This window comes from Lolium rigidum, chromosome 1 (genome assembly GCF_022539505.1).
Source record: "Lolium rigidum isolate FL_2022 chromosome 1, APGP_CSIRO_Lrig_0.1, whole genome shotgun sequence".
NCBI lineage: Eukaryota > Viridiplantae > Streptophyta > Magnoliopsida > Poales > Poaceae > Lolium > Lolium rigidum.
In genome coordinates this window covers 85,773,149-85,795,395 of record NC_061508.1, presented here as the reverse complement: position 1 = coordinate 85,795,395, position 22,247 = coordinate 85,773,149, and the positions used below count along the sequence as shown (strand labels likewise).

The 22,247-nt window shown below is 42.3% G+C and overlaps 2 protein-coding genes across 3 annotated transcripts; both read left to right on the top strand.

Moving 5' to 3' along the window:
• The first annotated feature begins 11,587 nt into the window (after window positions 1-11,587).
• Window positions 11,588-20,497, top strand: LOC124689381 (alpha-glucan water dikinase 1, chloroplastic-like). 2 transcript variants are annotated; one of them, XM_047223009.1, is made up of 30 exons: window positions 11,588-11,889; window positions 11,978-12,019; window positions 12,129-12,238; window positions 12,347-12,601; window positions 12,690-12,855; window positions 12,935-13,324; window positions 13,401-13,508; window positions 13,597-13,695; window positions 13,774-13,908; window positions 14,013-14,104; window positions 14,185-14,319; window positions 14,553-14,715; window positions 14,830-14,919; window positions 14,995-15,180; window positions 15,542-15,604; window positions 15,689-15,751; window positions 15,885-15,944; window positions 16,071-16,223; window positions 16,303-16,386; window positions 16,836-17,012; window positions 17,086-17,192; window positions 17,361-17,574; window positions 17,666-17,769; window positions 18,168-18,306; window positions 18,438-18,563; window positions 18,811-18,921; window positions 19,186-19,284; window positions 19,518-19,784; window positions 19,862-19,977; window positions 20,064-20,497. In XM_047223009.1, the coding sequence occupies exons 1-30, from the start codon at window positions 11,671-11,673 to the stop codon at window positions 20,266-20,268; spliced, it is 4,278 nt and encodes a 1,425-aa protein (XP_047078965.1). In that variant the 5' UTR covers window positions 11,588-11,670; the 3' UTR covers window positions 20,269-20,497. The 2 variants fall into 2 exon arrangements, with proteins under 2 accessions (XP_047078965.1, XP_047078908.1); XM_047222952.1 differs by having other exon boundaries at window positions 13,774-13,914.
• Window positions 20,498-20,722: 225 nt separating this feature from the next.
• Window positions 20,723-22,230, top strand: LOC124689741 (chaperone protein dnaJ C76, chloroplastic-like). Its single transcript, XM_047223247.1, has 5 exons — window positions 20,723-21,041; window positions 21,225-21,402; window positions 21,471-21,577; window positions 21,703-21,907; window positions 22,005-22,230. Exons 1-5 carry the CDS (start codon window positions 20,781-20,783, stop codon window positions 22,139-22,141), a joined length of 888 nt encoding a protein of 295 aa, XP_047079203.1. The 5' UTR covers window positions 20,723-20,780; the 3' UTR covers window positions 22,142-22,230.
• Window positions 22,231-22,247: the final 17 nt, after the last annotated feature.

Sequence of the window (22,247 nt, the reverse complement as noted above, 5' to 3'; positions counted from 1 at the left end):
GCTCAGTTTTGACATAACTTTTATTTGCTTTCCAAAGTATGGCTTCTCCAAAAAAAATTATTTTAATGCGTAGTTATTATAACCCCAAATATATTTTGTGGCCAATAATTAAAATAATCAAAATTAAATATTTCCAGAAAATTTTCTCTATCATCCATTGCAAAACTCTACATTACATAAAAAACATCATAATTCAGTTTAAATCTTGATTTTATAGTCACTCGAGTTGCGGAGATTGTCAAGTTAAAACGTACTCGAAAATCTGAAATTGCATCTGCGTTTCCATATCTAACTATTTAAAAAGTTTATGTGTTACTATATATATAAACAAAGGAGATAAGCAAAGAGGCCACGGATCGATCAAGAAAGCTCGCTTTAAGACAATAGGGCAAGTTCATGGGATTTGAGCTGACGCACTATAGAGGGTCATGTAGGATCGAAAGAAATAGAAAAGGTGGATTAGTCTTGGAAAGACAGTAAGGAACCAAACAAAGTTGCATTTTTTCCAGGTGGGATATATAGTATAATTGACCAGCGATGCTGCAATTGAAAAGCCATTAGTAGGAATAGCAAAACTGATTGTAGGACAGATAAGAACACTTTTTTTGATTTACTTACCTTCTCCAGAATTCTTTCCAAATAATCAGAATCTTTGAGGATACATCATAAAACTTGCACAGGCATGGACATCTTCCTTAAGCAAACAAAGTCGGTGTATGTGAAAAATCAGGAATCGGGTGGTGGAGGCGACAAACTCCAATCCAGTCCTAGATGTACTTTGAACTATCTCGTCACATAGTGCATGTGTAAGTAAGATAAGAGAGACACAAATTCACTACAGAAACTAAATTAATTCCTAACATGCTCAGATGGAGAAAATACCTTGCAAAGAAATCCTTCAATGTTGACAACCCACTCAAGAATTCTTTCCAGTTGTTTTCGTATATGGGCATCAGCTGGCACTCCAAGAAAAAGATAAGAACATAGATAAATAACCCAATGCACTAATCTTTAGAACCACTCTAAATTAAAACAAAACAAAATATTCCATGGATAATAAGAGGGAGTACTAATAATATAGGTATGCACAATAATATAGGTATGCACAACCATCATACAGTGAGAATCAAGTAAAAAGTTGAGGAAACAATTAAAAAGCAAGGAAAAAAGAAAGGGAAAAGTTGCTGCCGGCTTATATTAGAAAATGCAAGGAAATGATCAAGGTACAGAGAGATGTAAGTGGTTCCTAGTTCAATAGCCAAGATCTCAGCATGATGGTTAAGTGCCAGTTGCAGACTCACATTAGTATGTTTTATGTCTAGGAACTGGCCGTGAAATGGAAATGGTTCCCTGCTGTGAAGTATACTCAGTGTGTGTGATAAGAAAATAAGTAGTTAGATGAATCTACACAATGTGTGATAATTTTATTGCCAGACCTCACCCATTGTTACGGGTATAGCTGGTCTGAACCTAGCTGCAGATTCGCTGTTTTTTTTAAAAAAATAGTGGAAAATTAAGAGAAGCAGATCTACTTTGTGCGCAAATACAGAGACGATAAGGATGAACTGCTTAGGTATGATATGAAGGAGCTCTCCATCGGAAAGAAGCAGTTGGGTCTTGTCACCTACCTGGAATCTCGCATCTTTGGTTGGACTAATTGTTGACTGTGAGGACGGTGGACACAATATAAAAGTCTATCAACTGATCAAAAACAGTTCTATCTTGCTTGCAGAAATCTAATTTCAGATCAATTATTTCTTTCATTTGAGCGTAAATTGCAAGAATGTCACCTATGTACATGGTATGGTTAATCTAGCCAGTACTCCCTCCATCCACTAATAAGTGTGAGTTAGGACATGTCTTAAGTCAAACTCTATTAACTTTGACTAACTTTCTAGAAAAAAGTAGTAGCATTTATGGCAGCAAATTAATATGGCTAGGCTCATCTTGACATGTAGTACAGTAGTTTGATGTCACATATGTTGTTATTTTTGTGTAATAATCTAGTCAACTTTAAAAATGTTTAACTTCCAAAAAAAGGAGAATGTACACTTACTCGCGGACGGAGGGAGTAGGACACAATATTCTTATAGTGTATCACCTGACCCGATTGTATCTATATCTAGAACACAAAACTCAAGTATATATACGAAAAAAGTACCTTTGTGTCTAGCCAAGGAAATTGATGATTTCTTGTGCAAAAGCCAACTCCTGCCGTTTGAGATCAGTATGTGATTGGCCGGTGTATAGCTGCAAGGAGAATAAGCAAAACAAATTGAGGAAATGAACAACCACATCCCACACAATCCAAAAGGAAACCAATCTGAAGAATGTGTGAACCAAAACGAACAAGATGACCACATCCAACACAAGAAAAATCATGACCAACAAGACATCCTTTGCTTGAATAGAAGAGAAACTGGCCTTGAGCCAAACTAAACCGAGTTCTTCATGGCTTTCGGAGGCAAATTCCAGCGTGACCTCATCTCCCTAGCATATCGCGGTTAGCACTGTGGTGCTGAGTATCCAGTGAAACACAGGTGATGATAACAATTATATGTACTTATAATAAATTAATAATGGTAAGTGAGCAAAGATCCTTGGCACCATCATAAAAAGATCACCTTATCTGAAGACGAACAAGTTCAGTACCACACAAAGCCAGTTCAGGAGCTCATTTGTTGATCCTTAAAAGGTGTTAATAAGCAGGCCTTCAGAGAGAAAGATTTAGCATTGATCATTAAGGAAATTTATAGGAAATGCATACAGTAAAATAATTAATGTTCAATATCAAAAGCATGTGAAGTACTATCGATCTTCATTATTTTATTCATCAATGGTGGCAAGGGTTACCTTAAGTGCTCATCATTAGGAGTTGAGTTTTGAGTTGAGCTCATTATATTAAGGCATATGTTTGATAAACTTCATTATAGGAAAACAAGTATAACAATCGATGAATTTTACCTAATCAAAGAAATACAATAGCTGCATTACCTGACATCCAACAATCTGACCAGGAAATAAAAGAGAGCACTTCATATCTCTAGGGATCAACATGAACTATTCCTTCATACTCCATCTCAATTAATCTCTGAAATAGAAAAGCATAAGTTTCAGTACAGATGAATAGTCCAAGTTGGTATACATAACTGTACTATATGTACTGTAATAGAAGGAGAAACAGCCAGGTAAAGTGACATTTTAATCTCTATGGTGTGTAAGCTAAAGATCATTTCTGATATCTCAATATAACAATTATTACCATAGCAAATAATTCTTGGATTATCCCTGTACATTTTAACTTACTTCTGTTGAAGGTCGGTGTTGATGCGCCTAACGCCAACAATTGTGGTTGAAGGTAAAACTGCTGTTTTAGTAAGTGGAGTTTTCATTTATATGTCACAAAAATATACTTACCCAGAAGTAGCACTTCCTTTTTAGTCTATCTCACCAATGTTTCAAAGTTGTACACTTACAGAGCATATAGTCTACACTAATGTTCATAAGAAAAACAACCAATTATTCAGAGAAAAATATTTAGTAATAGTCTGGAAAAAGCATGGTCCCCTTATCTAAGCAATATATTCATCATAACAACCTAGATCATAGGCAACAGATTATTACCTAGCGGGGAGATGGGGTTGAGTTGCCAAAATAACAATGTGATATACTACATATCCATGATAAAATTTATTCATGTTGTGTAGTATAAACAATACATGGGGCTCGAGGAAACCAACTGATTGGTGCTGGAGATTTTTGATCTGCACGCGGCATGGAATGTTTCCGCTGACCATTGCAATAGCGCAGCTATGAGCACCATCACGTGTGCGCCTGAAATTAATGGGAAACACAAACAGTAGCATGAAATTATTTGTAGATATGCTTTAATGGAAGGTGCTTCATGTCCAGCATTGAAATGAAAGGTACCCAAGCCTATCCTCTGTTTGGCCACAATTTGAAAAGTTTCTTTTGCTAATAAATTTGAAAACTTGATTAACTTGGAAATTTAATTGATGCACGTTGAAAAAGAAATACTCCATATTCAGTTATATGCGAAGATGTAAAGGAAGTTGGGAAAAGTAAATCTCACCGTATGGATTTCCTATTAGCAACATGCCAAAGCATTAAATTTATAACCTTCTGCTGATCTATAGAACTTGTATAGGCTACTACATAATTGGACTGCTAAAACACTGTTGCTCACCTAAAGAACACCACAAAGAAGAAACAATTAGATTTCCAAAACATGTTAGACCACACAGGCACCACATCTGCATGTCGCTGAATCTGCACTTCTTATATAACAATAAGAACTACTCTAGCAATATTGTAGAGCAATTTTGTAGTACACCGTCCACCCCAAAGGGGAAAATAAGATCCTTTACATCAACTAACTTTGCATTCGATAATAAAAGTTCTTCATTACAAAGAAATAAATAACATTTGAGAAGAAAATTCAAAGAGGAGAAAATAAGTAAAAAAATGCTCAATTAGGAATAATGTTCACCTCAGTTTGTCTTCCTCCATGCTCAAAAATAATTAGAAAGCTCGACACTGAAAAAGAAAACAACAATTCGGCAATATTAGTAGTTGCATACCAAATAATCAAGTGACATTGCAGCGGTCATTTAAGAGGAAATCTAGAAAAGAAGGATAAATCACCTCAAGTGTCGATGCCATTATGCCAAATATCAACTTCAAGTCACGTATCTTCTCTGGTATCTGTCGATAATATAGAGTCAAATTAGACCAAGCAAGCCAACAACTTGAGCATGTGCTACCCAAAACAATCATAGAGCCACAAACCTAGATAATGGATCTAGCTAGCTAATCCATGTAGCCAAGAACCTGATCATGTGCTAGGAAAAAAATCACACGGCGAGCTAATCTAGCCAAGAGCTTGGGCATGTGCTACCAAAAGAATCACATAGCCATGGATCTAGGTAATGAAGCTAGCTAGCAAATGGATCTAGCAAAAAAATCACGCTACAAGCCACAGATCTAGATATGAAGCTAGCTAGCTAATCAGTCTAGCAAAAAAACGAACCAGCAACGCAGGACTGCGATCCTGGCCGTAGGCACCATGCGCTCTGCCGCCGTACGCGCCATGCTGCCCGGCCGCCGCGACCACGAAAATAGAGACGAGGAGCACTCGAAAAGAGAGGGTGTGGGATTATGTACCTTGCCAAAATGAACTGCCGATTCCGCTCCCTTGTGCTCGCGCCTCTACCGGCGGCGCCGCTCCCGTGTGCCCGCGACACAGCGTTGATCTTCCGTCGGTAGCCGTGGCGGCGTTGCTCCCGCGTGCTCGCGCTTCCACCGGCGGCGGCTTCCCCGCGCGCCCGCGAAACCACCGACAGCTCCGACCACGCCTCCACCTGCGACGTTGTTTCCACGAAGAGGACGGTAGAGATTGAGGCGGGAGGTGGCTGGTGAAGGAGGAGCTCGAGGTGGGAGGTGGGAGACGATGTTTCTCTCACTGCTACTCCATCTTCTCCCCCTCTGCATCTGTCCGCTCCTCCCCGCGACCTCCACTCATGTGCAGATGTGCCTCGGTGAATCAGGAGGACGAGGCCGTGAGAAGGGGGCGGCGCGAGGCGCGGTGGCGGCGGCCGAGCAGGAGAGGAGACGAAAGAGGAGGGGATTGGATGCGTGCGGTTGTGAGGGGCTCGAGGGTTTGGCTCATTCGCTGCCTTTTCCCCTCCTCCTGGTCCTTTTTCTTTTACTCCCTCGCTGAGGCAATGGGCTCTTAACACGTGGACCAACCGGGGGCAACGAAACGAGGCCACTGCCCAGCCCTTGCGCGACAGATGCCTATCGTGGATAGTCTGGGAGTGCCCCATGGGGGTGCAGCAATCATACCTTTAGATACACTGTCATAGTTTACGACACATGATGATCATAGTTCATGACACACCATAGATGATCATAGTTCAACAGACGGCATGAAGCAATTAGACGCATACATGGTAGCAGCGAGGCAGAACCAGGTAAGTTTTAGACATGACTTTCGAAGACGACATACCTGGTGGCATTGCTATGGTAACCGCACCTGGTCATCACCTTACTGCAGGTGTGGTCGAAGATGACCACACTATACTCGAAGGAGGACACCCTCTTGAAGATGAGGAACTGGCCTACCTGCAGCTGATGAGCGATGGCGAAGGCCATCCACCCCTGGTCGATGTATACGTCATCGCCTTCTCTCGCCGTAGTCATCCTCCAGTTGCAGCCAGTGTTGGTCTTCAGGATGATGTTCGAAGGGATTTCTCCGAACCACCTAATGAAATCATGAGGGATTCGCAGCCGGCTGAAGGTGGGCTTGAAGATGATGCGTAGGAATTGGTTCGGCCCTACGTCCGACTGGTAGTGCCCGATGTTAGCCGCCCTTTGCTTCTTGGAGCGTCCCTCCTCTGGGGTCTGAGGTGACCAGTCTGCCACAAGAACACATGCCATTAGAGATGTGCCTGCTCACAAGTCTATAGATGAAACGGAACATTGAAACCATGTGATGCCTCATACATTGGATCACATGGCAACTCAAGGGACTGCCATCAAACTAAGTCTAGTGTGCAAGTAATCAAACAAACATGACTAAGTTTGAAGGCAACATCTTGCCTTCCATTGTGCCTTTGTTGAATCATTGGCCAATGCAGTAGACAAACCAAAACGAGGCCTCATATGTAGGATCACACGGCAGACAAAGGGACTGTTCTCAAACTAAGTCTAGTGTGCCAGTAATATGGCATACATGACTAAGTTTGAGGGCAGCACCCTGCCTTCCGTTGTGCCATAGTTGAATCATTGGCCAATGCACTATACAAATAAAATGAGGTCTCATAAATTGAATCACACTGCAGGCAAAGGGACTGTATGCAAACTAAGTTCAGTGTGCAAGAAATATGACACACGACTAAGTTTGAGAGTATCACCCTGCCTTTCGTTGTGCCATAGTTAAATCATTGGCCCTTGCACAACTGAAGAAATACAAACATGCAAAGCAAGGTACCATAGACCTCATACAATGAGTACATATGGAGGAGATGTTTGATCAGAACCAGTATGGTGATGTTCAGTCATGCCATAGGTTCTGATCGATCATCTCCTAACACTATGATTCCCGGTTACAATCATCGGCCTAGTTCAATCAGAAACAACACAATCTAGAACAAACTAGCGCGACTCATTTCGCACGGCTATCCGAACATGCTAAACCTCAGGACAAAAAATCCTTCCCTCTTTGCATGCACAGTAAGATCTGGCAGTTTCAACCGTCACAGTCCGATCTAGGAAGGATCTACCGCAATCCGATATTAGAGTAATAGATCTAAGCAAATCCACACCGTGAAAAGCAAGAACTGGACAAGAACATCAAGAAATGGGGACGAACACCTTGCAAATATCAATCCGAACGCTATCCTAATGGAAACCCTAGCAGATCTAATGTGCATGTCGTCGCAAATGCCCGAGAATGACATGTTCTGGCAGAAGGAGTACGAGGATGAGAAGGATATGTCGTTACCGCCATTGTTCCGGCCGAGGATGAGCTCGAGGTCGCGAGCGACCTTGAGATGTTGATGAAGACCGCGGAGCAGGTTGCGGCCGATGTCGCGATGCTGATCGCCGATGTCTCCTCCTCTGGTACCGGTGCTCCTCCGTGCGGCGGTGCGGTGGATTGGTCGGCGGGAGGGAAACCGCCGGGTGATGTGACATTTTGGGGAGGTGAGAGTGCGATCGCGAGTGAGAGGAAGGAGAGGGGAGCGATGACGGTAATTATGGTGCATGTTCCCAAAGGTATGCGGCGTTTCCGCTTCCCTTCTCCACGCGTGCAGGCTTGTTGCCGCAACGGGGTCTGGCCCTGGAGAATCCGGCCCTGGATAATCCAGGACCTATCCGGGGATGTTTTAAAATCCGGGTCATGCAAGAACGCAGTGGGCTACAGGCATGTAAACCTACCAAATTGTTGGGCCGATACGAACCAAGGTCCATTCGACTACCAAACACACCCTACAGTGATGGTACGCTGCGACAAAGTAGTAGCTAGGGAACTGTGCCCGGGCTACAGTGTTATCATCAGTGCATTTTTCATTTCCTTTTGTTTTCGTGCGAAGAAACACCAGCCGTCCTTGCATGTGAATGGACGCGACTGGAAGCAAGCAGGTGTCAAGAAGCAAACGCAACGTGTACTAGTACTAGTAGTACTACATCCCTTTGAGAGGAAAACCGAAGTAATCAGCTCAGATCGGGTTGGTTGCCTCTGCCCATGCGCGTTACGGTTTCCTAAAGTGCTCATTATTTTCGTCACGGTTTACAGGAGCAATTCTTGGCTTTTCCTTAGCCCTTTTTCCTTGTTAGCCAGCACTTCAATATGATAGGCTTTCTTAGTCAGCCATCGACTTCCGTTGATTTCTTCGAGTTATTATACAAGCCTTTGTCTAACGTGCAAACTAACTGACATATACGCTTGTTCTACGAGTACAAGATTCAAATGGATAAGTAACAGGGCTATGCTTACTTGCTGAGCAGATCCTTTATGGGGAGTGTATATATATCTCTGGCCTCCGGGACATATGTGCTACGTGTGTATATCCATTTCTCCTCGAGTTATACCAAGTGCGCATCATCTCTTCTCGGTTTGTATATCCACAAGGGATACATAACACAGGTGCGATCTTGCTCGTTACAGTTTTCTTCGATTTATCTTTTTTTTTTTTTTGAAACGAGACAAAATGAAACTGTGTCTAGGAGGAACTAGACACTTTTTGATATAGTAGAAGCGAGACACGGCGTGGTAATTCCGAAATTCGTCCCTGACAGGAATCGAACTCCGGTCGTTGGGGTGCGCCACTGCGACCCCAACCACTAAAATGTTAGCATTCAAATACGGGGTTTTATTACAAATGTAAGCTCCTGCCGACCATGTTGTCCTAGTAGATCTGTAGATATGTACTTGGAACTGCCAATAGTAGTCCACAAATCATTATAATTATATAAGTAATTAGGTATGGCTAATTCTTAGCAAAACCGTAATTTGTAAAGCCAATTATGCACAACCTTTTGCTGCAATCTGCATCCGGCAAGTCTTTCTACCAACCCAGAATATCTGGCGTTTGTGTTGTGTTTTTTTCCATATAGCACCATTTTTTTTTGGAAATTTAATTTGCCTCCAAGGTGCGTATGCTCCCTATACGAAGAAAATGGGTTTTGAAGTGTTGATTTTTTTTAAAAATAATTCTACATGTATATCTTCACAATATATGTGCGTTTATCAAGTTTTGAGAAAAACCAATATTTTTTTATGGTCTATATAAAAAAAGAAAATTTATGTTCAAGCCTTATTTTAGCACTGATTTTTTTCCACATGCTATAAGACAAATTGATTTTTCATGAAACAACTTTGTGGACATGTAGCACTTGAAGATGCACGTGCGAATTTTTTGTTTCAATTTTTTTGATCTTTCAAAATGTATTTAAGAGCATTTCAAAATAAAGAGATCGTATGATGCGCAAACAACACTTCCTTTTCGTTTTCTTTCTTGCAAGATACCAGTAGTTGTACAGCCGCTCAAACTCTCTTGTGGAAAATTAAAAATCTATCAAAAGATAACGAAAGGAATCACAATCCCAGTGACGTGTTTGTCTCTTTGCTCCACTGCTACTCCTTATGGGGCCACAGCGACTGCTCCAAAATCTTATTTTAAACGTGAATTTGTAGCCTCCGCTCAAAGCGTAGAGTGCTTTCACGGTCGAAATTGCACACGATTCTGCATGCCAGATCGCTGCCACGACACAGCCCGCGCTGTGTCCACACGCGTCCTTCCCATGCACGACACGGAGGCAAGTCTTCCACCGGGTCCACACGTCAGGCACGTGGGGCCCGCTCGCTCTCGCTCGAGATCCCTGCCGTTGGATCCCGTGACGCTTTTGCTGCCTTATTTGATGTGTCTTAAATCTTCGATCCTAATCGATACGGCCCCATGCCGTGCGTGCAACCTTTTGCACGTATTCCCTTGCTCGCCCTGAGAATCATAAACCGCCACCAAGCACACGGTTCTTCACACAAGTTATTTAGATGGATGTTCCGATTAACCAAGTGCTAGTACCTCCGTTTTCAAATGTTTCCGTGAAAGATGCCACTACTAGGTTGATACTTTTGAGTCAAAACGTTGCTTGCGTTTCTTCTAGGTGACACTTTGACTATCAATGTCGGCAAACGCACGTACTCCTTCCTATCCAGATTTAGGCAAAATGTCACCTACAGTTCGCCTAGATTCAATAAATCCGCGCCAACTAATTTGGATCAGATTAGCATTGACAAAACTGAATATAGGTACTTTTGAAAATATCCATTGTTGCCAAATGTAGTTTTGTAGGTGTTTAGTGTTCTCCATGTTTGACTAGACCATATTTTGAAACGATCTACACCGTGACTTTTGCGATGATTGGCTAGAAGATTTCCGCGGTGATTAAATCCCTCAAATCCTTAAATATGGCAATGTGAAATCCTTAGTATGGTAGTGCAAGGAATAAGTGATCTTAAATCTAATAAAGCTAGACATCGAGTCTTAAATCTAGTAAAAAAGTGTTACAGAAATATAATATATGGTAAAAAATAGAATTTAGTCTTTCACAAGAATCTAAACAAAAAGTGCATCCTGAAATTGCATGTTAATAAGATGGCTCCAACGGGAATGGTGTTTTGGCACATGGGAGCATATGCTCCCTTTATTTTCAAATACAAGTTACATACATTTTGAAATTTCAAAAAATTGAAACGAAAATTTCGAACGTACATCTTCACATGCTATGCGCTCACAAAGTTGTTTCATAAAAATCCGACTTGTCATCCGACGTGTGTAAAAAAGACAAAATTCAATGCTGAAAATAAGGCTTTTTAGGAGATAAATTTTCTCTTTTTTACATAGACCACAAAACATATTGGTTCCTCGCGAAACTTGACGAACGTACGTATATTGTGGAGATGTACATGTAGAATTTTTTGTCAAAATTTTTCAACATTTTGAAATATAATTTTTTGATAGAGGGAGCATATGCACCCGGGAGCCGAATTGAATTTCCGGGCTCCAACAATATTCTGTAGCTGTCAATAACTTATTTGACTCGATGGGTATGCATGTCGGCAGTCTCACGCTGTTCTCCGTTGCAAAATGCTGAGAAGCTCAAGGAGAGGGACGAAAAGTAGCGGTATATGGCTCTCATCTCAAGCGAGAAGATATTAAAACTTCCGTCATCCACGCCACTCCATGAAATTCACTCCACCACACGCACACTCTTCGGGGCGGGAGTGAAGAGAGAGACGCGGGGCCCCGACACGCGCGCCCATTTCTCTCCTCCGCGTCCTCCCCGGCTCCCCATCCCTCCCACCGGCGCCACCGCCACCGCCCATTCCTAGCTAGCTCGCCCTGTTCAGCTTCGTCGTCGTCGACCGTGAGTGGGCAGAGCACACGCAGCTCCATCTCCGATTCTCGCTGGAGCACCGCATTCCACTCAATCACGACGCTATTAGCTTGATTGCTTGCTTCATTTTTTTTCGTTTCATTTGTCTCCGGCAGGAAGGACGAGCCAGTGATCCGAGCAGCCACCCACAGAGCAGCGGCAGCGTGAGGAGCATATCAGGTGCGCGCGCGAGTGGTTGAGATTCGTGCTATGGGCGGATTCTCTGCGGCTTCAGCGGCGGAGCGGTGCGCCGTCGGGATCCACGCGTCCCCGTCCTCGCCGGCGCCGCGCCCGCGCTCGCGGCAGCTGCAGCAGCAGCCGGCGCCGCCCGTCCGCCGCCGCCTCGCCGCTGCCCCGCTCGCGGTCTCCCGCCGCAGCCTCCTCGTGCCCCGCGCCGTCGCCGCCCCCACCGACCGCGCCACCCCGGAGGTGCGTACCCTCCACCGGCCTCCACCTAGCGCTCGCAAGCGGCTCGACGGTTTGCTCACCTCGCTTCCTTTTCTCTCTTGCCCCGCAGGTCGTCGGGAGGTTCAACCTGGAGTCCAACTCCGAGCTCCAGGTGCTCATAACATTGCACTACACTCTACATGTAGCATATCCTGGATCAGTTATTTCTTGTTTGTTTCTGCAGTACTACCATGTATATCCTGATGCATTGTGTTCGGCAGGTAACGGTGAACACGGCGCCACAGGGCGCCATCGCCGAGATCAATTTCGAGGCCACCAACACCAGCGGCTCCCTGGTCCTGCATTGGGGCGCCCTTCGCCCAGACAGGGGGTAAATCTGCTGCCCACCAGAGCATGCCTACCACATATCATACCGTCTCACCTACGTGCTATGCATCGTTTGATTCCAAGACTTGCTAATCCGGCTGCTTGGGTGCAGAGAATGGCTCCTCCCGTCCCGAAGACCGGACGGAACCACAACCTTCAAGAACCAGGCCCTCAGGACACCTTTTGCAAAGGTATTTCTTGCTTGCACGAATGCTTTATGTGTTACGACAAAATATTTATGCTTGATGGTCTGTATCCTGTCGGTAACCATGCAGTCAGACGACAACTCCACCCTGAGGGTCGAGATAGATGACCCCGCGGTTCAAGCCATCGAGTTCCTTTTATTCGACGAGGCACAGAATAAATGGTGAGTCACGCTGTCGGATTACAATGTAGCCCTGCTTGTTTGTCCGAATGCAGACGATCTCAGCAATGCAGCACCCTACTTTTGACAGGTTCAAAAACAATGGCAAGAATTTCCTAATCCAGCTCCCGACAAGCCGCAATCAGGGGCAAGGTGCATCCGGTGCTACTGTGGTGCCAGAGGATCTTGTGCAGATCCAGTCATACCTTCGTTGGGAAAGAAATGGGAAGCAGTCATATACACCTGATCAAGAGAAGGCAAGTTTAATATCAGTTTTCCTCTTATGTTAAAAGGAACTCAATTCACAAATTAATGTTTTTTTTCATCTTTATCTAGGTGGAGTATGAAGCAGCACGAGCAGAGTTAACAGATGAATTAAACAGAGGTGTTCCATTGGAGAAGCTGCGAGCTAGATTAACTAAAACACCCGAGTCAACTGAAAGGGATGCTACCGCATCAGACGCTACCCCAACTAAGGAGCGTGAAAAGAAAGTTTCCAAGCAAGAGAAGAAGAAGAAGAAGTACTCGGTAGAAAGGATTCAGCGCAAAAACAGAGATATCACACAACTTCTCAATAAACATAAGCCTGGAGTCACAAAAGAGCAAGTGCAAGCTGCACCCAAACAACCAACTGTCTTGGATCTCTTCACAAAGTCCTTACAGGAGGGGGATGACTGCGACGTCCTAAGCAGAAAGCTTTTCAAGATCGGTGATAAGGAGATACTGGTTAGGATGCCTGACAGACATTTCATATTTCTAAGCTTTGCTTTGACCAGGCTAATTGAACTTCTCCATTCTGAAGGCAATTGCCACAAAGGCTCTAGGTAAGACCAGAGTTCATTTGGCAACAAACGATGTGGAGCCACTTATTCTTCACTGGGCACTGGCAAAAAAGGCTGGAGAGTGGGCGGTACAATTATACATTTATGTTTGCAAACTCAGTATCTGAAAGAAAATCTCAGTATACTGTAATGACGAGGTGCTTTTTAATTGTGCAGGCACCTCCTTCAAGCATAGCGCCTTCTGGCTCAACATTGCTTGACAAGGCATGTGAAACTTCATTCGTTGAGTCTGAATTGGATGGTTTGCAATACCAGGTACGTACAATTTGATGAACCTATTTTTTGTTTTCTTTTAGATATTGTATGAACAGCTCAGGACTTCTTCATATCCAGGTTGTTGAGATAGAGCTTGATGACGATGGATACAAGGGGATGCCCTTCGTTCTCCGACGTGGTGAAACATGGATAAAAAATAATGACTCTGATTTTTATTTGGATTTTAAGACTAAAGTTATCAAGAAGGCAAAGGCAATTGCTCGTATATTTGTAGCCTTGCTACTCGAATTATTCCTTTGTTCAACTCTGGTGCGACTCTTGGACTAATAAACTCTCATATCTATTCTTAATCAAAGGATACGGGTGATGCTGGTAAAGGCACTGCAAAGGCTTTCCTGGAAAGAATAGCAGATCTGGAGGAAGATGCCCAGCGATCTTTTATGCACAGGTCGGATGCTCAAGTATCTGTACTAAAAATGACTTATTTTATCCTGAAAAGTATATGAATTAAGTTGTGTTCCTTGGTAGATTTAATATTGCAGCAGATCTAGTTGACCAAGCCAGAGATGCTGGACTATTGGGTATTGTTGGACTTTTTGTTTGGATTAGATTCATGTCTACCAGGCAATTAATATGGAACAAGAACTACAATGTGAAACCACGGTACATACTTCTTTCCTCTTCGACGACCTTCACTCCGTAGACATCATGGAAATAGAAAATAATTCAGCAGACTTGAAACTGTTTTTTTTAAACATGGCAAATTGCCATTTTCATTAATAAGAGTGAGAATAGCCCACTTAATTAACAGAAGTGTAAACCGCTACAAACACACCTACAAACTAGGGTTCAGTTGCATCTGATTTGGCATCTTATAATGATCTATAACCATGCAGTGAGATAAGCAAAGCACAAGACAGGTTTACAGATGACCTTGAGAATATGTATAAAAGTTACCCACAGTACAGAGAGATCTTAAGAATGATATTGTCTGCTGTTGGTCGTGGGGGTGAAGGTGATGTTGGTCAGCGTATCCGTGACGAAATATTAGTAATCCAGGTAAAAAAATAGTACTCCTAGGAAACTATCAAGTAATTTTTATTTGTTGGTTTATGAACCAGTCAATGAGTTACCTTCGGGTTGTCGATAAAAACTTGCTTACTGATTTTGTAGAGAAATAATGACTGCAAAGGTGGGATGATGGAAGAATGGCACCAGAAACTGCACAATAATACAAGCCCAGATGATGTAGTTATATGTCAGGTAATTAATGTTCTGAATTGATCATAGCATTTTTTTTTGGCTTTGAGGATCTGATGGTTATGTCTGTGTGGGCAGGCAATAATTGATTATATCAAGAGTGATTTTGATATCAGTGTTTACTGGGACACGTTGAACAAAAATGGCATAAATAAAGAACGTCTGCTGAGCTATGATCGTGCAATTCATTCAGAACCAAAATTCAGGAGTGACCAGAAAGAGGGTTTACTCCGTGATCTGGGCAACTATATGAGAAGCCTGAAGGTATGCAAAACGTCTATCTTGGATAAACGAAATAGAGATATCTACATGTTCATTTGCAGGTTGGAGACATCAACTAATCATTATGTATCAAAATGTAGTTGATGGCTGTAGATCGTCTATCTCTATTTCTTCATGCATGCCATCCCTACATAGGGCAGTCATGTAGTTCTAATCAAGTTTAGAACCTTTGGTGTAGTCTTTCTGATCATACTAATGCCACAAATTAAGGTTTCAATTTGTCAGCTACATAGCCAATGGAAATTTGTAGTGACATTTTGATTCCTGTCGAAGCATAAGAAAAATGCCAAATGCCATTTCCTTATCTGTGATGGAATGTTATTCTACTTCTTCCATTTCGTAGGCTGTGCACTCTGGTGCTGATCTTGAGTCTGCTATAGCAACCTGTATGGGATACAAATCAGAGGTAACATTTCCATCGGTGATGATTCTGGTAAAATGCTTTAGATACCTATGGTCATATCTAATGAAATGAATTTTTTGGGTGCAGGGTGAAGGTTTCATGGTTGGTGTTCAAATTAACCCAGTGAAGGGTTTATCATCTGGATTTCCTGTAAGAATCCTAACCTTCTTTTCTTAGCACATTTACTTTTTTATATTGTAAAATTTAATGATTGCCTTCTTTTATTAACACATTTAATTTTTTGTATGCGAAATTTACTTTTTGGCATCGATTTCTTGAATAGGAATTGCTTCAGTTTGTGCTTGACCATGTTGAGGATAAATCAGCAGAGCCACTTCTTGAGGTGAGGGTTATTTCTCCACATCAAATGATTACGTTTCTCAGAACTGATTGATTTGTCCATTTCACCATATTTTTTTGGATTGCCATATGAATCACGAGTTGCCAATATTGAATTGCTACCTTGCAGGGGCTATTGGAGGCTCGAGCTGAACTACGCCCTTTGCTCATTGAATCATCTGAACGCTTGAAGGATCTTATCTTTTTGGACATTGCTCTTGATTCTACTTTCAGGACAGCAGTTGAAAGGTCGTATGAGGAGCTTAACGATGCAGCACCAGAGGTTGGTTGCTCCAATATTGCTGTGTCACTTCACTATTTGTGCTTGTTCTTTCTCATTCAAACATGTTATCCTTGTCCAGAAAATTATGTACTTCATCGGTCTTGTTCTTGAAAATCTTGCCTTGTCCACTGATGACAACGAAGACATCTTATATTGCTTAAAGGTAAATTTGATGTTCTCTTTCACGTTATCAAGATACGAAATATTTTATCTTCATTGTTAACTAATTTGATATGCATAGCCATATGGTATAGTTATTTTTGTATGTCAGATGGCTGCTTTGAATTGTCTTTCTCTTATTTTTTCTTTTAACTTGTTAGCTATTCCTTGCCATGTAGTATGGGTATCTCTATTGCTTGGAAAGTTTTTAACACTTTAATATGCTTGAAATATAATGCAGACCATGTTTTGTTAACATGCCTACATGTCTTGTATCATGTAAAAGCATCAAGTTCGAACTATTTGAATTGCATGGATGCACATTTGATGTTGTTTGTACACTAGATTATCTAGATTTGTCGGTTATGTGGTATTCTTTTGTTTGAAGTCATGCATGAACTCTATTTTATGACTGTCAAGGATGATGACTTTTTTCTAACGTGTTCCCTGAAGGGATGGAATCAAGCCATGGAAATGGTTAAGAGAAAAGATGACCAATGGGCTCTCTACGCTAAAGCATGTCTTGACAGAACCAGACTTGCCCTTGCGAGCAAGGGCGAACAATACTATAATATGATGCAACCGTCGGCTGAATATCTTGGCTCATTACTGAATGTTGACGAATGGGCAGTACGTGTTCTGTGAAGTTTAGTTTTATTCTATTTTTGCATCTAGGAATTAGTCGTAAAAATTGTTTTGGCAGGTTGACATCTTCACAGAAGAAATAATTCGTGGTGGGTCAGCTGCTACTTTGTCTGCTCTTCTGAACCGATTTGACCCTGTTCTCAGGAATGTCGCACACCTTGGAAGGTAAAATTTAAATTCCATGACGACTGTTGTAATTTCTTACTCCATGATCCTTTGTGCATTGACATGCCATTTTTTAAATCGTGTTACTTATTCATCCTTGCCAAATTTATACATCTTACTTTATTATATTCCTTTACTCTCTGTTTGACATCTATCTTCTACTAACAGTTGGCAGGTTATAAGCCCAGTCGAAGTAACAGGTTATGTTGTAGTGGTTGATAAGTTGCTTTCTGTTCAAAACAAATCTTACGACAAACCAACCATCCTTGTGGCAAAGAGTGTCAAGGGAGAGGAGGAAATACCTGATGGTGTTGTTGGTGTGATAACACCTGATATGCCAGATGTTCTGTCCCATGTGTCAGTTCGAGCAAGGAATTGCAAGGTTTTTTTTCTCTACACAATTATGTTGCAAGTTTTGATAATATGCGTTTCCTGTGTGGATCTGACATGACCTTACTTTTTTTCTGTTTAAGGTGTTGTTCGCGACATGCTTTGACCCGAACACCCTGTCTGAACTTCAAGGACATGAAGGGAAGGTGTTTTCATTCAAAACTACTTCTGCAGATGTCACATATAGGTAGGTTTTGTTATTTATTTATGAATTGCATATATCTGATCAATAGTTTCTGTCAGAGTAGTTTTTTATTCAGTAATTCATATCCGTGGAGGATAACTAGTTACTGGGAGCTACTACTGATTGCTATTTGAAGGATAATTTCAGTTCTCTTAGCAATAGGCAGTAAGATTGACTAGTTTATAGGGTTGGGAAAATCTTGTGCTGTATTGATGGCCAGTAGATTAACACAAGTTGATCATACTTCGCGCTTCCTATGGTTCAGTTCGAGTATCTCCAATCGTATCACAGCCAACCTGGAATCCCTTGCCTTAGTATTTTATAGTTTCTTTGTTGTGTAATGCTCCTTCTATCCTCAGTCCTCTGTCAAAAGTTTACATCTCGTCTCTACCACATTGTAGGGAGATTACGGAGAGTGAACTCATGCAATCAAGTTCTCCAAATGCACAAGTTGGTGAAGCAATACCATCTTTGTCATTAGTCAAGAAGAAGTTCCTTGGGAAATATGCAATATCAGCGGAAGATTTCACTGACGAAATGGTAATCATACAGATCTATTCACTGGAAAATGTTACTTTTCAGACTGAATCAGGAAACAAATAGTTGCTCTTTTGGATTCCTTTTGTTTTTGCCTTGCACTAGTTTTCGAATGCTCACATTTCTGTTGTCAGGTTGGAGCAAAGTCCCGCAACATAGCATACCTGAAAGGAAAAGTACCTTCATGGGTTGGTATCCCAACGTCAGTTGCGATACCATTTGGGACCTTCGAGAAGGTCTTGTCAGATGATACCAATAAGGTTGGTGGCTCTTGTTTGACATTAAATTGGTGAAAGGGCAACACAATATCAAAGTCACTGTACACAGTGGTTGGGGAAATCTGTTTCTTTTGCATGTTCAACAAGAGAAATTTCTAGCATAAATAATATATTTTTTCAATTTATCTTTCTATTTCATTGGTATGTTCTTATCCCAAAAGGTACAGCTGAAATAATTAATGATCTTCCAAGCAATGAGGCAGTTTATTGTTCTGTCCTTTAATGACAGGAAGTAGCACAAAACATACAGATGCTGAAGGGTAGACTTGATCAAGATGATTTTAGTGCTCTCGGAGAAATGCGGAAAACTGTTCTTGATTTAACTGCTCCAGCTCAACTGGTAAGATTTTGCATTGCGATTTAAAGCCGGTGAAGTGTTTTTTGCGTGCCTTAATAAGAAGTGAGCCTGGCTCACTTGATTGGCAGAGAAAATGTACAATCCCACCATCTCGGTTCAAGTTTGCATGGACACAATTTAGGTTTTTATTTTTACTGCAAGGGTTTCTCCTACAGTTTATTTCCGAAAAATCAGTAATTGTTTGTTTGCATTTATTGCAAATGGGAACCTTGTTTATCATGTTAATTTATTCTACTACCTTTACAGGTTACAGAGCTGAAGGAGAAGATGCTAAGTTCTGGAATGCCCTGGCCTGGGGATGAAAGTGACCAGCGCTGGGAGCAAGCATGGATGGCAATTAAAAAGGTCTGATCCCCTACAATTCATAGCAGTGACGAAGCCAGATTGGGCATCTCCCTGGGTCAATTTCTTATTAGAAACGCCATGGATTGGCCATAGGCGCATATATTTGTGGGATTAGACCCACACCTTGCAGCTAAATCTATTATGGATGATTAGAACATTTAATCATGATAAATAGTAAATAGTTTAATACGTCCTAATGTGGGATTTGGTTCTCACTTAAATTTCCGTTTTAGGTCTGGGCATCAAAATGGAACGAAAGAGCATATTTTAGCACACGCAAGGTGAAGCTCGATCATGGCTACCTTTCCATGGCTGTTCTTGTACAAGAAATTGTCAACGCAGACTATGCCTTCGTCATTCATACTACGAACCCGTCATCTGGAGATTCTTCTGAGATATACGCTGAAGTGGTGAAAGGACTTGGAGAGACACTTGTGGGAGCCTATCCTGGCCGAGCCATGAGCTTCGTGTGTAAGAAAGATGACCTTGACTCTCCCAAGGTGAACAATATTTCCGAGTATCTCTTAGTTTGGTCATATGTTAAATACTACCTGAGCTAAATGCGGCCCATTGATAGGTACTGGGTTACCCAAGTAAGCCAATTGGTCTCTTCGTAAAGCGATCAATCATCTTCCGTTCAGATTCTAATGGTGAGGATCTGGAAGGTTATGCTGGAGCAGGACTGTATGATAGGTTAGTGAAAGTCTTTCATTAGACGTGGTTTACCCACATGCTAAGAATCCATTTAGCATTACAGCTAAGGAGTGCGCTTGTTTCAGTGTCCCTATGGATGAGGAAGATCAAGTTGTGCTTGACTACACGACCGACGCTCTCATCACAGACTCTGGATTCCGAAGCTCAATTCTCTCAAGCATCGCACGGGCTGGCCATGCCATTGAGGAGCTCTACGGGTCACCACAGGACGTTGAGGGAGTAGTGAAGGATGGGAAGATCTACGTAGTCCAGACTAGACCACAGATGTAATACGTACCTATAGGCAGCTCAAGTTGTAGAGTAGTGGGATATATGAGCCTTTATGGCATGCATAGTTGTACAACACATCATACATATATGCTCAGAATAAGGTTTAACCATATACTGTATTTTCTGGAGCTTGTATTTGCACCAATAAAGTGTATGTATCATGAGGAATATGAACCTACTAAAAAATTCAGAGGAAACATTTTTGAGCAATAAATATTTATACACGCAATTATAATGTAAAAATATCAGTAGTCTGCTTGCTTTTGGTCCTCTCCTTTATTATGTCCAATAGGTAGAAAGAATGTGAAGATCCCGGTAAATATCAGTAGTCTGCTTGCTTTTGGTCCTCTCCTTTATCATGTCCAATAGGTAGAAAGCATGTGAAGATCCCTGTAAATATCTGTTCTCTGAAAATGACATCTTCTTGTACTTATCAGCAGCAAATATCTGAAGAGAACTAATACCCAGTTTCCTGCCAACCAGAGGCAGGAAGAGTCTCCTGACGAGAGCAAATGGCAGGGTTCTTCAGCACCCTTGCTGCTACTGATCGCTACTATCTGCAGCTCAGATCTGGATCAGCTCACCATGAACTGACTGGACCAAACAAGTACAGAAGGAGGAGCATGATCAGGTGCTGCAGCACAGCAAAGGGAAAGGCCAGAGGGAACTACCACCAGGTGCTTGGAGTAGCAATCCACTCCACACCTCAGGAGATCAAGGAAGCCTACAGGAAACTCCAGAAGCAACACCATCCTGATATCGCTGGTGACAAGGTGCGTCCATCTCCGCCTGCTTTGGTCTACCCTTCCTTTTCGGGTTCAGTTTGTTACTCCTAGTTTCTTAGAAATTCAGCTGTAGGGGAATAGAGGGAAGAAACAACTGTTTTGGTATCGAGGATATCGGATCTGTTCTATTATGTTCTTGTGGAATTTAAACTGTGGTAATTTTTTGTTCAGGGTCATGACTACGCGTTGCTGCTGAACGAGGCGTATGAAGTGTTGATGAGGAATAGTTCCCGGAATGCTGGCAAGAGTAGTGGAGGCTTTGGGAGCGTTTACACTGGGGAGGGCTACAGTTCTTGGAATGGCCCTATGAGAAGCCAGGCTCTCTTTGTGGACGAGAACAAATGCATAGGTACGGTAGTATTGATATTTCCGACCAAAGAACACCATTGTTTCAAAGATGCAGGTTGCGATTTACAGGGTGCAGGGAGTGTGTCCACCATGCTGGTGAGACCTTCGCCATGGATGATGTTCTTGGAAGCGCGCACGTCGAAGTGCAGTTTGGCGACGTGGAGCAGCAGATCCAGGTAGTCCAGATGGTCCGAGTTTCTGCTGATCTGGAATTAGCATCACTGCAGCTGTTTGAAACATATCCATGGATCTTAATCTGCTTAATACTTTGCTGGATGAGACGATTGATGTGCAATGTTAGGTGGCTGTGGAGTCCTGTCCTGTGAACTGCATCCACTGGGTTGGGACCGAGCAGCTCCCGCCGCTGGAGTTCATGTCACGTCCACAGCCCAAGGAAGGGCATGGCGTGTTTGGCGGCGGGTGGGAGAGGCCCAAGGACGTGTTCATGGCGGCTAAGACCTTTGCTAAGAAACTCGAGAGGCAGGAGCGTTCTGAAAGCACCAATGGTAAAATGGAATTGTTGTTTATGCAGCCTTTCATTCCTATGGTTTGAAATGTGAAGTTCAGAAACCTGAAAGATAGTGAACTGGAACAATGTTGCAGGGGGTGAAGATATGGAAACCGAAACAGCGGCGCAGGCGGAAGCGAGGCGCCACGCGGGACAGGAGCTCCAGTGGAAGCGTTTGTTCAATGTTTGGAATGGGTTGACAGACTGGAGGAAATCTGGAACAGAGCGGTAGATCTGCGATTATTTGTCGTTGGCTAATGATGATGTAAATACTAGATACATGTTTTTCTTTGCGGGGAATACTAGATAGATGTTGTACAATGATAATAGGCTTACAC

What these genes read in the sequence shown, in the direction of transcription:
- LOC124689381 (XM_047222952.1), top strand. Translation starts at nt 11,671, where the DNA reads ATGGGCGGATTCTCTGCGGCTTCAGCGGCGGAGCGGTGCGCCGTCGGG. An exon ending in TTCGAGCAAGGAATTGCAAG is followed by an intron (nt 17,575 to 17,665) that starts GTTTTTTTTCTC and finishes TTTCTGTTTAAG; the next exon opens with GTGTTGTTCGCGACATGCTT. An exon ending in TCTGCAGATGTCACATATAG is followed by an intron (nt 17,770 to 18,167) that starts GTAGGTTTTGTT and finishes ACCACATTGTAG; the next exon opens with GGAGATTACGGAGAGTGAAC.
- LOC124689741 (XM_047223247.1), top strand. Translation starts at nt 20,781, where the DNA reads ATGGCAGGGTTCTTCAGCACCCTTGCTGCTACTGATCGCTACTATCTG. An exon ending in GGACGAGAACAAATGCATAG is followed by an intron (nt 21,403 to 21,470) that starts GTACGGTAGTAT and finishes TGCGATTTACAG; the next exon opens with GGTGCAGGGAGTGTGTCCAC. An exon ending in ACGTGGAGCAGCAGATCCAG is followed by an intron (nt 21,578 to 21,702) that starts GTAGTCCAGATG and finishes GTGCAATGTTAG; the next exon opens with GTGGCTGTGGAGTCCTGTCC.